Source organism: Sylvia atricapilla, chromosome 2 (assembly GCF_009819655.1).
Source record: "Sylvia atricapilla isolate bSylAtr1 chromosome 2, bSylAtr1.pri, whole genome shotgun sequence".
In the NCBI taxonomy this organism is placed as follows: domain Eukaryota; kingdom Metazoa; phylum Chordata; class Aves; order Passeriformes; family Sylviidae; genus Sylvia; species Sylvia atricapilla.
This window is the reverse complement of record NC_089141.1, coordinates 84,053,745-84,067,822: the sequence shown is the minus strand read 5'-3', so window position 1 is coordinate 84,067,822 and position 14,078 is coordinate 84,053,745. Positions and strand designations below refer to the sequence as shown.

Sequence of the window (14,078 nt, the reverse complement as noted above, 5' to 3'; positions counted from 1 at the left end):
GTAATTGCTACATTTGTATGACTACTGGTTAAAGTGCAGAACTAAACCTGGATAAGTTCTTTCCAAAGCTCTGACTATGAATTAACTGCTTACGCACAGTCACACAATTTCAATCATCCTGAAGTGGAAAACTGAGCAGCATGGGGAATACAGGCAGGTGGATACAAAAAGAACAAATAAAATTATTATGGATGGAAAATTACATTGTAAAAACAAAATACCATACAGATATGGGAAAACAGTATTATTTCACTGTAATGCCAGTGACCATTATAATCAGCTGCAGAAGTCTGGTGAGCCTCAAGAAGCATGTCCCAGTTCAGTGTTCAACACAACAAATCTGCTTTAAAAAGGCCTGTTCTCCAAGACGGACAAGTCAGTGTAGCTACCAGCCTGGATTTCTGCCTACATCCCAACAGGTGACTGTTCACTGGAAATGTAAAAGGTCATTCTCTTATGAGACAGAAAATGTCAGGCAAGTGAGAATCACCAGCCAGCAGGCTTGCTTTCCAGCTAAATCCTCTTGCACTTAACCTAGGCAATTTGCTTGTTTATTTTCCAGTACTCCACAGCAAGAGGAAATTAATATTTTTTCCAACACACCTCAGGAAGTGCCATCACAACAACAACAACAAAAAATACACAAAATGCAATAAAGATCATGTACAAATGTCACACTTTAAAGTCTTTTTATAGTGAAACACATTTATTCTTTCTTTGTTATTAAAACCTCTAATGACCCTCGCTCAAAAAGCCAACTGGCCAAATTTGCATTTTCTGTTTATATATTAGATCTGAAATAGAACCATTCCTAGATAATAAACTTTAATCACCATGTGAAATGAAAAAGTAATACATTAAGCTAAATAACATAAAGACACAATCTTCATGAAACCTCTCATTTTGTACTACTGACTTAAAAAAATTTCTGACTTTACACAATGTAAAGTCAATTCATATGCACCAAACTATGCCCAAGTTAATACAAGCTAAGAAGAGACAAGTAGATGACTGGCACTGCAACACCTGAGCACACTAGTGACTACTTCACAGTGGAGGGGGAAAAGTCAAATGATTTCTACTTTACTGCACACAACAGCACAAATTGAGCGTATCACTGACACCCAACTAAGTCTGCATATAATCTTCCACTAACTAACTTTTGTGTCATTTCTGCCTTCAGATAAAAGACAAGCTTCTTTACCAAGCAAGGCCCTTCCCTAGTAAGAAGAGCTGTCACATTGCACTCATTCACTCCTCTTTTTTTTTCCTTAATTAAGGCTGATGCAGATTTTTAGGAATTCAGTCACCAATTCAGTTTTTAAAGCTAGCCATGAAACAGAAAGTGACAGTATGATTCTGATTCATAACACAGACTCCAGACAGACAATGAAGCTACTGCTTAAACTGAGAAAGGAAGAAAGTGAGTCTCCACCCTGAAGCCACTGCTCACACATCTGGCTCACAACATTTGTTTCATGCTTCAGATGACAGTGCAACTGCTTAAAGGTTTCTTTTACAGTTAACAATGATTAGATGTGTTCTTTGATAGATACATCCTTGCAAAAAACAATGCAAATATATATATATAAACAAAAGCTCACTGAAAGTAACATGCATTACACCTAACAATCTGCTTTTATTTATTTTCCTAACAAAATTACATTAGATGATTTCAGATTCACACATACACAAAAATCACATTTTATTCATATACCTTTATCCTCTGATACTTATTCTGCATTCACTCTGTATTTCTGCCTTGCAGAAATGAGAGTTTTCATCCACTTCAACTACAGCAATTTTCATTTTCATCAAAATTTTTCATTTTTTTGAGTTTAAAATAAGTTTAAAAAATCATCTGCTATTGGCCAAAATAGCAGATTTCAGGTGGTAGCAATAAAGGCCATAAAACTTCACTTGGAAAAAAACCACCAAAATACTACTTTGAAAGCTGCCAGATGTTTTAAGTTGGTGTTTTAAACTTTTCAAAAATTTCATTTGTTCCTCCAAAGATATTTATTTCCTGGCTCCAAAATGCTTCTCAGGAAATAATACTCAATTCCATTCATAGGGGGGTATTAATGATAAAATTTACTTTAAAACAGTTTTTTAATTAAATAAAAAAGAGAAATAATTCTCCCAGCAGGAAAAAACTTCAGTATATGCTATTTTTATGCCAATGAGAACAATACTCCTGGCACCCATGGAAGCTTCTCAGAAATCATTTAAAGAGAGTAAAAAATTTAAAAGGAAGCTAAAGAGAAAACAAGCATCTGCAAATAGCATCCATTTTTTCTGCTTTGGGCCATACAAAATGGGGCTGTCTATTCTTTTTAATGATGGCAATTTTAAAATTTCAATGTGTTAAATTAAATTCTGCTCCTATACATGTATTGTTATTGAACGAGTACAGATATAAAATTATTTGGAACTACCCTAAAAACCAAGGTAAGTTGTCCTGCAATGAGAGGGGAAAAACAACAATCCCTCCAAACTACTCTTCAGGATTTATCTCAATTTTCAAGTTTTAGATCAGAAACTTTTCATTGTGGCAGTTTTACTACTCACGTAATACTGAAAACTAATGTGCAAAAAGACAACATGCACTTAATGGAATTCTAATCTTTTTAGCACATAGAAACATTAAATATGTAGTTTGCTAGAAACAGCAATCAATTCATGGCTTCTGGAGCGTCAGGAGAATAATGCATTAAATGACAAAAATTTCAGGTATTACCATTAACATCAGTCTTCCAAACCTATACTCTTATGAAATGAACTACTGAACAGACCCTCACCCCTTAGCCAACACAGTGGAAAGAACAACCTAAAAGGTACATCCAGGATGATTAATGACCTTAATAACACCAACAGAGATCAAGCATTGTCCTCTACACCACAGAAAGGAGGAAGGAAGATGCAATTTTCAGAGTTTCCAAAAAACCCTCCATAGAACAGGAAGGTGACAGAGCCAGGCAAACACCTCCTGACATCTAAATGTCTTGCTGGCAATGTGAATGCAATCAAGTAAGAGCTACAGCTTATGCTCTGTGGACACTGCTCAGTTTTCCATCCTTACTCCTACCCTGCTACCTACTGCAGAGGATGCTTTCTACCCCTCATCTTATGGCACAGAAACAGCAGTCTACTAAGTGAGAGTTCTCCTCTCTTCCCTGGCCTGATTTTGCCTCCCCCCCCTTTTCTCTTGGTCAGTTATCAGGGTGGAACTGCATGAATTTTTAGAACAAGGGTACATGAACACCACAATTGTTTAGATTTTGTGGAGTAACAGTTACGACTTGGTCAATAGCAAGTTACTGGAGAGAAGTATCATTGGGAGGGAGAGGCACAGTATCTCCACCTCTCCACTTGGCAACACTCGAATGTCCACTGCAAACAGCTATTAAGCCTGACTACAAGTAAAGAAGAGTGATGAGATAATGCTTGTGCAGCTACCATGTAAAGTTTATAAATACAACAATTGAAGGCCAGGAAAAGGTAAAAAAGGCCTGATGTTAAAGCCATAGTGTTAATGATGTGGCAGTAACATCACTCATTGATTGCTGAGCACAGCAGTCTGTTGACTTGCCATGAGGGAACACAGAGCAGCAGGAAAAAGCTGGCTGCAAGGTCTGATAAAACCAGAGGAGAAAAGGGTGGAGAAGAACGGGTCAAAGTTTTGAAAGAAGATAAAATACAGAGCAAAACCAATGAAACAAAACAGGCTAATTTCAGTTTGGGGGAACACTCCAAAAACATTAATAAGAACTTAAAGGCGCAAGTAGGCTTCGGGAAATCAAACGCTTGCAGAAATGCAATTTAGCTACCTACAGTATCTTGGAAGCAGTTACCCCACAGAAGTAAATAAACAATCTCTTCTGGTCAGACTCTTTTACAAACAGCTGTGATGATCTAAGTTGACACCTGGTGCAACACAGATCATGATTTCACCCAATAACTCCAAACCCTTAGGCTTAGTGACAGAATATGTTATGGAGACATTTAATTCTGCTTTGAAGATGGCAACAACCACTCATCACTAAGCTGCCTCCTAAGACAAGCCTCCACTCAAAAATACCTCTCATTTCTACTTTGACATGTCTAATACTCAGTCTAAACCTAAACAGCACACCTTTGCTAAATTCAACATTAGAGGAAGGTTTTTTGGTTGTGTTTGTTGTTTTTTTGGTTTTTTTTCCAAAACCGGTATTTTAAAAGCACAATTAATTAAATAATTAAGTAGTCTTTTGCCCAAGAGAGATTTCATTTAATCAAAGAAAGAATTCACTGCACTCATCAAGTACTGAAACTCTGATCAAATTTTCATTGATGAACTGGAAGTTCATTTCAGTCTTTTCTCCATCAGATAATGCTATTCTGTAGTACTGACTGGCAGAGTGACTTCACCTGTGAAGATTCAGACTCTGTCAATGACAACCATCTCTCCTGCATCAAACATCACGTTTCTCCCAAAACAAGGAATTTATTAATCTTTTGAATATTTGGGAAGATACAGGTCAGCCAAAGCTATTTGGGTACATCATGACCTAGTTAAACTACACAAAAGGCAATGGACAAGGTATACGATAATATAAAAGTAGCTGTATCATAATATAAAAGTCACACACACACACGCCTTCCTTACCTTCTTATACTTAGGCGAGACAACTTAGAGGGCAAGAGTAGCCTCAGTACTTCCTAGTACACAATTAACAATGGTAATTTCTGGTGCCTCTAAACTGCCTGTTGCTGGCTCCACAGATTGAAGTTACACACAGGTCCAGAATAACAAAGCAAACACACAAGAAGGAAATGGTTTCTAGTAAGGACCAAGTACTCCGTGTCCTCCACTGCAAGAAAGGAATAGTCAAAAGCTTTGCAACATTAACTATTCAAATCTCTCAGTATTTTCTCAGGCATATTAGCTGCACAGACTAAGTATTACTTTAATACATCTTGTATATTAACATGTAAACTACAACTGAATGCATTGATATAAAGCCAGCAGCTGGCAAAAATGAAAGCTAATAGCTGCATTATGCTTCACATAAAAGACGGGACACAAATACTCCCTTTTGAATCAATTTTTTCAAGAGAAAGAACAAAAACATGGGGACAAATAACGCCTATGTGATCCATGATTACAGAAATAAGGGATGGTTGACAAGGTCTTGTTTTTTATCTATGATCACACTTTTTTAGTGATGCAGCAACCATTGAAGCTTCCTGGTACTATTACAACTCTGCTTCTACCAAAATTATGTCTAAATTATGATTACCATAGCACTGACTTCACCACAGAGTTACATGAAAAGTGAGACTTCCGTCTTACAGATATTCCCATCAGCTGCAATAAATCTACGGCAAGCTCCAACTAAGTTTTAAGATCACAGGGGAGACACAAAATATCGAGACAGGGAAACTGAGGGTGGAATGGACCTTAAGACTGTCATCCAGCTCAACCTTCTGCAGAATGCTGAATTTGGATGAGGTTGCTTTAGGCTGTCATTTAGTTGGGCCTTGAAAACCTCCAAAGTCAGAGACTCCACAACCTCTCTAGAGAACCTGTTCCAATGTCTGACCATCCTCACGGCGAGGTACAGACTCGTTACGTCAATGCAGAAGATCATAGCCATCCTGACCAGAAGCCTGTGACAGACGGGGGACTCGGTGATCCACGCAGGAGCCCGGCTGAGCAGACCCACGCCTGTGGTGGGCTGCATGTCTGGGCTGGCCCTCAGGCCCATGCTGCACGTCCTCTGTGGCTGCAGGGGGAGCCCAGCCAGCCCTCTGAAGCAGAGAAGCTGCAGCCAACTCCACTAGTGATTATGTGGCCATGCTTTATCTAAAAGTGCAGATGGAAGCTCCCATATGAGCATCCCTTCTACCTGACAGCAAATGTTATCAATAGAGTTGTCTTCCTGCAAGGAAATCCAAGCAGAGCAACATGGGGCAACCCTTCTATGGATAGGGTCTTCACAGTGTGTTGCACATGGACTCTTCAAAGGTCTGTTTGCGGCTGAACAATTCAGGGTTCCTAGCACCAAAAGAGATCCAAGATTATCTATACTATTTTCTGTTTATATGGTTAGCTTTAATAAATAAAATTTTCAATGCGATTTTATAGTGTCCAAGTACCTCTCATACTCAGATCGTCACAGAGCAGCATCTCCTGGCACAAAACAAACTTTCCCAGTTTCAGTTTATGGCTACTGTCTCAGGCTCCAGCCATGCATCTCTGTGAGGAGTCAGGCTCCATTTTCATCCATGAACTACTTCGATATTGGCATGCTGCCACAAGATGTCTCAGCTTCCATTCATAGGTCATGCACAAATTGACCATTCTTGCAGACTTCCAGTGGGATGGCAGAGAACAAAACTGGACACAGTGGTTTAGGTGTGGTCTATTAAGTGCTGAGTAAACAGGAAAAATCACTTTGTTCAGCCCAGTGGCTACACTCCTGTATGTTGCCAGGGTACATTGCTGACTCATGTATAGCATTTCCAGGTTGTATTCCCTGCAGGTGGTTATTATGTCCCATATAAAGGGCTTCCCATTTGTCCTTTTCAGATTTTATGAAGGTCCAGTCAGCTCATTGTTCTGTCCTGCTTAGATCTCTCCAAAATGCAGATTTGCCCATGAGCATTAGTACATCACAACTTCAGATAAGTGACAAAGATATAAAGCAGGACAGGTCCCAGAACAGAGCCAGGAAGAGCTCCTTGTAGCCAGCCTCTGAGGCAGAGCATGAACCACTGCTGGGAGTAAATTAAAACCATATACCCTGCAGTATATCTAGGCAACTATCTAGTTGCCTGGATAGTTATTATCATTATCTACAAATTCCACCTGTAAATATTTGTATAGTATTTTGGTGTAAATCACTGATTGGCTTCTTCTGTGTTTCTAGATGATTTCATATTTATTTACAATCTTCAGATAACCAGTCTTTAAATTCATTAGGAAATGTTACTTAAAATGCTTGTCTACAACTTTGTCGCCTATCATCACTCCCTCAAATGGTGATTTAATCTGCTTAACATCATGTTAGCTGTGCTTTCTCACTTAAACAACTTTAGAAAACCTAACCCTACAACCATGGGATTTTTATAGTTTAAGTAACTTTAAAAAGTTCATGCACATCCTATTACACCGAATATAGACCGAACACAGATCCAGGCATTCAACTGAAAAAAAAACCCTCATATAACGCGTAAGACATTGCGAAGACAAACTGCTTTATAAAGAACAGGTAGTGGATCCATTTATAAAATAACTAAGCATGTTGCATTAGAGTCAGCTGAACAGTTCCATTACATAACATTTTGTATCTTCACAGAGTGCACAGACAGAAGGAGCTGTTATGTGTGTAGTTTCATTTCCTGTACAGTTCCTTCCACTAAATTTCACTCAGATATCTGTAAAACCAGTTTGATAAGGACAGCAAAACTCCTGTTCTCAGATGGTTCTCTGCTGCTAGTTATGCCAGGCAGTAGGAGGAGAGGTATTAAAAATGCATCTATTATAGTCCTAAAGAGAAGATTAATCTGATAATTGTAACAAAAAAAATCTCAAACTAGTGAAACACCTCAATTTTTTCCTAGTTTTTAGAGATTGGAATTACATGGCAATCCTTCAGCTCTTTGCTATTTCCCCATTACGTCCAAGGTTTTCAATAAGATAAAGGTTTAGTCCCTTTAACATTCAACATAACAGCAAAAGTTATCCAAGGCTGCTTATGAGATAATGTTAAAACCATATTTCAAAAATTTTAAATGTAAATGCTCCATCACATCTTTGCTGCAGACAGTAAATCACTAATTACTCCATAAGGACAGTTGAGAAATACACAACAATCCTGCATCCCATTAAAATTTTAACTGCTGCCTCTAACAAATCCATATCTGACATGAGTTTTTTCTTTGCTTGTATTTATTGCTGGAAAGATAATCTGGAAGTATTCAGCTTTAATGGTCACTGGTTCCTTTGGTTTCTCCCTATGCAAGAAGAAATTCTGCTTCCTTGGTATAATTAAACATGTTGAAATACTAACACCAATTTTTTTAAAAAGAGGAATTATTTTAATAGTCACTTTGGTTCAAACTCAAGTTTGCTAACTCCCACAACGTGAATGGATCAAATTAATTGCTTCCATTGTAAGGACCCATTGTGCTCAACTTTTGGAGCTACAGGATAATGCCGGCTGGAAGTGACCCCGGAGGCTCCACCCCAGTCATCTGATCAGAGAATATCTAGTAGAGGAGGCTGCTCAAGGTATTACTCAGTCAACTTCCAAGTACCCTCACTTACTATTATGCAGAGTAGAAATTTAATTCACTGCTGTCTTTTAGAGGATAAAAAAGGCACTTTCTTGAGCTCCTGTTATACTCAGGTAAGTTCATGCTGTAGACTGCCAAATCAGGGGCACACTGGACAGAAAGGTACGAGCAAGAGAAGTAAGAGATCATTATAGACTTCTATTCTTGCCGAACCCACAAATACAGGAACAAACCAAACTGGTTCTAGCCTGTGCATCAGTCACATAACTTTTACTGCTCGTTATGCATGAACCACAGCATCCACCATTCACTGTCAGACTCCCAGGTTATTTACTGAGTTTACTGTTTGAAAAGATTCTTTGAACTTACAGACTCAGTAAATCACAATGTGGAACCATAACACGTATCACTTCTAGCAGCATAAAACTGGGTAGGCTTTGAAATAAAATGACTCACAGTAAGTGTCCAAGCAAACAGCTGAAAATTTTAACATGCATAAATACATCACAATGACTCAGAGCAACCCATATTGCCATCATTCACAAAAAAATCACAACTGAAAGCTCTAAATAATGCAAAGCCTATCAATTTCCACACACTCTGGAGGAATTTCAACATATTAGGCTCTACACAAACCTATACAGCAAGTTCCCTCAAGAGATGACAATCCAAGGCCCTGAACTGAGCACACCATCCTTCAATGGACCACTACAAGTGAGGAGCCCCCAGTCTGCTTCACACGTGCAATATAACTGAATGCCAGTGAGGGAGAAAAGAAGTGCAGGGAGGGAACAGGACCCACTTTGAGATTACATTGACGGTCATGGAGAATATGGGGTCTCAACTTCCTGCCCACTGCAGTAAAATTTTTCCTTTATTTTAGTCCAAAGATTTCACAAGCAAGTAAGAGACTATTCAATCCAAGCACGCAGTCAACATTTTTCATTCACAAGTGCAAAGACACAGTGCAAACCTAATCAGCCGTCCCACACTAAAGTTTCAAAACCACAGTGAGATAGCATGGTCAATTTTTATCCACTGTTTTCTCGCACTCTTCATGATTCTGATGATCTACTTCAACTGCTGGAGTGTTTTCAGTTTGATTGAGGTCATTCTTTCTGAATCACACTTTGATTTAAGTCAGGGTCAAAAAACCAGCATAAAAGTAAACACTGGCATGCTGTAGATTAGTTCTGACAGCACGATGTGACAAACAGGCGGTACATGTGAAGAGGCTTTTCTTAATATTAAACATACAAGCTTTCTCTCAATCATCTTCCAATATTAATCCAGTTTTAATACTCCTGTGAAGTATCTTGGTTTGCTATTTTAAAAATCAGTAAAAAACCAAAAGGAAAAGTTATTTGTTTGAGATCAGAAAGAATGACAAAAATGGAAACAGAATTCCAACATATCAGTGCACTGCTCTGATGACAATATCCCACTTACGCTCAGTAACTAGTTTAGTTTCTAGGAAGCTAGAAGAGATTGCATCAAGCATTAGGAAAAAAAAAGTCCTATTTTCACTGGTCTATCTGGTATCATAATGTAGATGTTAAAACTGATTTTTTTTCCCAGATCCAGCACTAAGAGGTAACTTTAACACTTGCAGTCAGCAACTGAACATAGCCTAAATATCAACCTTCCTCAACCTGCACCTCTCTTGTGAGTAGATGGGTAGGTAAGAAAACTACCAAAGTAGTCACAACAGCCTTTCTCAGCTTTTTCAGCAGCCCAAATAAAAGGGGATTAAAAAAAATGAGTTGTATAAAGTGAAGATTTGCTAAAAAATATAAAAATGTATATAAATAAGGGAATCAACACAAAACAGTTCAGGCAAAAAAAGCATCCTCATGTCAGATATTTATCTTCAAAACATTTAACTTACCATGGGGTCATGCCATTACTATGGTTTCCAGCAACCTAAAACCCAGAAGGCTATTTTGTGTATGTTGCGTGTCCTTCCCTCCAAAAACACCACAAAACAAATCACACACCAAAACAAAACAAAAAACCCCCACCAAACAAAAAGCACACCAATATAAACTGATAGCTGTCCTCAATCTATGTGGCAATACAGAATGTGTTACCACACTAGGAAAGGACAAGCCTTACAAAAATCCTGAAAATCATAGATATTTTCCAAAAAAACTCTTATGTTATTTTTGCCCCTCCTAAATAGCAAGAGGCTCTTGGAGACTGAATTTTTTTCCTGCCATGTCATGCTTTTGCAATGGTTTACAGATTTCCTAAGTGAAAAAAACCAAACATAAAATGTTACAACCTTCTCAGTCTTACTCATTCCTCAGCAATACATGGGCACCCATGAGGACCTAGCTAGGCACAAAAAAAAGAAAAGTCACATATCAGTGTTTAGTCTGAAATGGATGTTACTGGTTCTCTGGCTGGTTTATACAGAGTTTTTTCTATTCTGCTATCTGTTCAGATAGCAGATAATTTCCACAAGTTCTATTTTTCTAGCACAGAGAGAGTGTACAGCAATGTCACAGTTCCTCAAGACTTGAATTTACAGCTAGAACATGCAAACAATTTCAGTTTTGCTTCTTGCCTTTAGGCAAATATGTTTATGTTACATTTTCCCCCCTCAAACTCCTTAACTAAGATTGGGTACTGGAAACAGCCATGTCTATCTAGAATACTCCAGCATCAATCTTCTTTCTACTTGTAACAGCTCCATCCATAAAGAACTGCTTGCTGGTCCTTCTCCACATGAAGTCTGCATAATCTTCTATCCATCAGCACCATCATTCCCCTAGTTTCTCTTCGTGTATGTGCAAGGTAAGAGGAAAAGACTGTCTTCCACATCCATTTTCACTTTCTTTTGTCATATTCTGATCTATTCTTCTCACACTATTGACCTTGCACTTGCTTCTATCAAGTTTTTTCTGTAGTAACTTCTCTGGAGTACAGACTGCACTGTGTCTTACTATAGCCACCTTCAACTTGGCAGTGCTCAGGAGCAACAATGCACAACCTCAGCCTTAATCCCTCTCCACAGCTTCCTTCCTGCAGCTGTAATGAAAAATGTATGCCCACATTTGGGAGATGGAAAGGATATTCCTAGCTACTTCCCTGCTTCCTGACTATTATTTTTAAACTGCCATACTACGTTTAACTTGACACAACCCGGTAAAAGCAAAGGCACTTAAGGACAGAGTCTGAACACCTTCCCCTCCTTTCTTTTGATGAACTATTGCTTCATTTTGATCTTCCACCTTGGTCTAAAGGCCCAGTGTCCAAAGTGGTCCCTCCTCTCTTGTGCTCAGTCACTACCTCTTGCAGACTGGCACTTATATTGTAGCTTAAGATCAGTGGGACTAGATCTCATAAATCCCTTTAGTCTTTGTCTTGCTTTAAAACTATTGTTTGGTTTATGGTTTTGTTTTTAATCCAGGGTTTAAACAGTCACTGCACTCAGCAAACGGAACACTGCAAGACAACACTTTCCAACATGTGATCCACAAATGCAGTGAATTCTGCTCAAGAGTCCATAAATTCTGAATAACTGAGGAAAAAAAAAAAAAAACACTGAAGAAACACTTATTAGTGACCTTAGATTACCACTCTTAGACTACTCTAAGCAGCAGAACACTTGGCAAGAAAAGCAAATGTCAGAAATCTGAAGACTAAAAGAAATCCATGTTCTATTTGAGAAACAAATTCACCTTTTGACAATGACAGATGCATTGCTGGGATAAGTTTTAAGCAATAGACTGTATAAACAGAAGTAAAAATTCTCAGTACAAACTATTCCATTTTCTTGAAGAGCTTCAATTGTATCTGTTCAAACTCTGTGAATCTAAAACTGCCTTTGTTTATTTAGGAATGCCAAGAAATTCCCTAGAGAAAAAAATCCCACTATCTTCTTCACAAATGAACCAAAGCAGACCGTGGCCTCAGCTGTCACAACTTTTAGGGTATGAACCAATTCCATCACACCAGTAAATGACATCACTGACAAAGCTTATAAACGCATATACTTTTTCACCTGTGAAGGAATGCAGTCACAATCACAGTTAAAAATAGAAATTTCTCAAGCATTTGAACTCTTTTAGTACCTCAAGACACTATAGGCCACACTGACAAACTTAGACATTCTTATCTCTCTAAGGATGTGAGAGCATACTCATATTGTTTTCTAAATGCTTACGTTCCCTGTAGACAAAGTCAGGTGAACAAGAGTGGCTGTGCAACAACTGATTTGCATTTTTAATCACCTTAATATCAACATCCTCATATTTGTAAAAAGAAGCTAGTAGGAAATGACTGAAATTGAGCCCTTCTTTAGAAACGCGTATCTACTTTTTTTTTATACATGCATTATTAGGATGTATTTCTTCCCTCCAGTCTGGTCTAGGCACACGACTAGCACCTCCTTGCTAAGCTCCTATTCCATACCCTTTTTATTCTTACTCAGTTTCTTCCTGTCAGACCTCAATCTCCTCCCTCCTCCAGTGCAGCAACTTGCCTGGAAAGCAAATTCTCCTGTTCAGCCAAAGCAAATCTGTTTCACCTACTTTAGTAATACTTTGTATTTGCCTGCTGCTCTTTCATGCTGCCACACAGCCGTGCTTTCAAGTAGACTACGACTCTGCACCTTGGAAATGCTTGAAAGCTGCTCTCAGCAATGCTACAGATTATGCTTAGGTGTTTCGCTCGGGGCTTTTTTTCCTTGCTAAACCACAATGAAAAGACTTCATGCCAAAATCACAGACACTACAAGTTAGGGAAAGTCAGACAGGGACTTTCTAAAGTTTGGAGAAAATGGCATCAACCCAGCAAAAGCTCCGGACACCTGTCAAAAGTTTGGGGAGGAAAAGGGGTGTCCCACTACCACTCGGTGAAGAATCAAAATCCAATCCATGCGAAAGCGTGCATTTCTTGCCCTTTCTCATGCGGTTTTGCCAGTCTGTTTGGCTCGGCTTCGTCTCCTGCGGGAAGCCTGCCGCAGGGAAACCAGCTCAACGCGAGAAAGCCTCGTATTTTATTTATTTCTTAATTTCCCTTTCCTCTATTTAAAGGGCAACTCCAGCCGCATCCCTGTGGCCACCGCTGCCAGGAAGAAGAAACCCCCGCGAAACGTCAGCGACACACACAGGGACACAGACACACACCCGCACTCCGGCAGCCGCGGCGGCGGGCGGCAGCGCCGCGGCTCCCGGCACACCAGGGCAGCGGGAGCCGGCGGGATGCGGGAGCCGGCGGGATGCGGGACGAGGGACGCCGACCCCGCGGCGCCTCCCCGGCCGCCCCCTCACCCCGCCGCCGCGGAGCGGGCGCGGGCCGCGGCGGCCAACGGCCCCACCGCCACCGGAGGAAGCAGAGGAGGAGCGGGGGGAAGGAGGACAAGAAAGGGAAGGGAAATCTGGGTCTCACCTTCCTTCTCGGCCCGGGCCGTGTGGAGGAGCAGCGCCAGCGCGAAGCGCAGCGCCGCGCCCCGCCAGGCGGCCGCCCAGCCGCCGGCGCGGGGGAAAGGGCAGCTGCCGGGGGAGCAGCGGGGGCAGCGGGGGGAGCAGCGGGGGCAGCCGGGCGCCGCCGTCATCGCGCTGCCGCTGCCGCCGCCGCCGCGCGTCCGCCGAGTGTCCGCGTCTGTCTCCGGCCGGGCCGCGGCGCGCGCGCGGAGGAGCTCGGGGAGGGGCGGGGCGGACACCCCCGCGAGCGCGCGCTGCGGCTCCTGACGCGCGTGTCACGGGCCGCCACGCCCCCTGGCGAGGCCACGCCCCGGCCCGGCGTGGAGGGCGGAGAGCCGCTGCCATTTTAAGTGCGGGCACGGC

General features: G+C 40.8%; 1 protein-coding gene across 1 annotated transcript in view; it reads right to left on the bottom strand.

Annotated features, from left to right (window-relative positions):
• The window catches only part of TMEM131 (transmembrane protein 131), a 93,801-nt gene extending 79,940 nt beyond the window's left edge, over positions 1-13,861 (bottom strand). The window contains exon 1 of the mRNA XM_066313628.1: positions 13,681-13,861. Coding sequence (XP_066169725.1) covers positions 13,681-13,846 — 166 coding nt within the window. The 5' untranslated portion in view covers positions 13,847-13,861. The remainder of the gene's footprint in view (positions 1-13,680) is intronic.
• Positions 13,862-14,078: the final 217 nt, after the last annotated feature.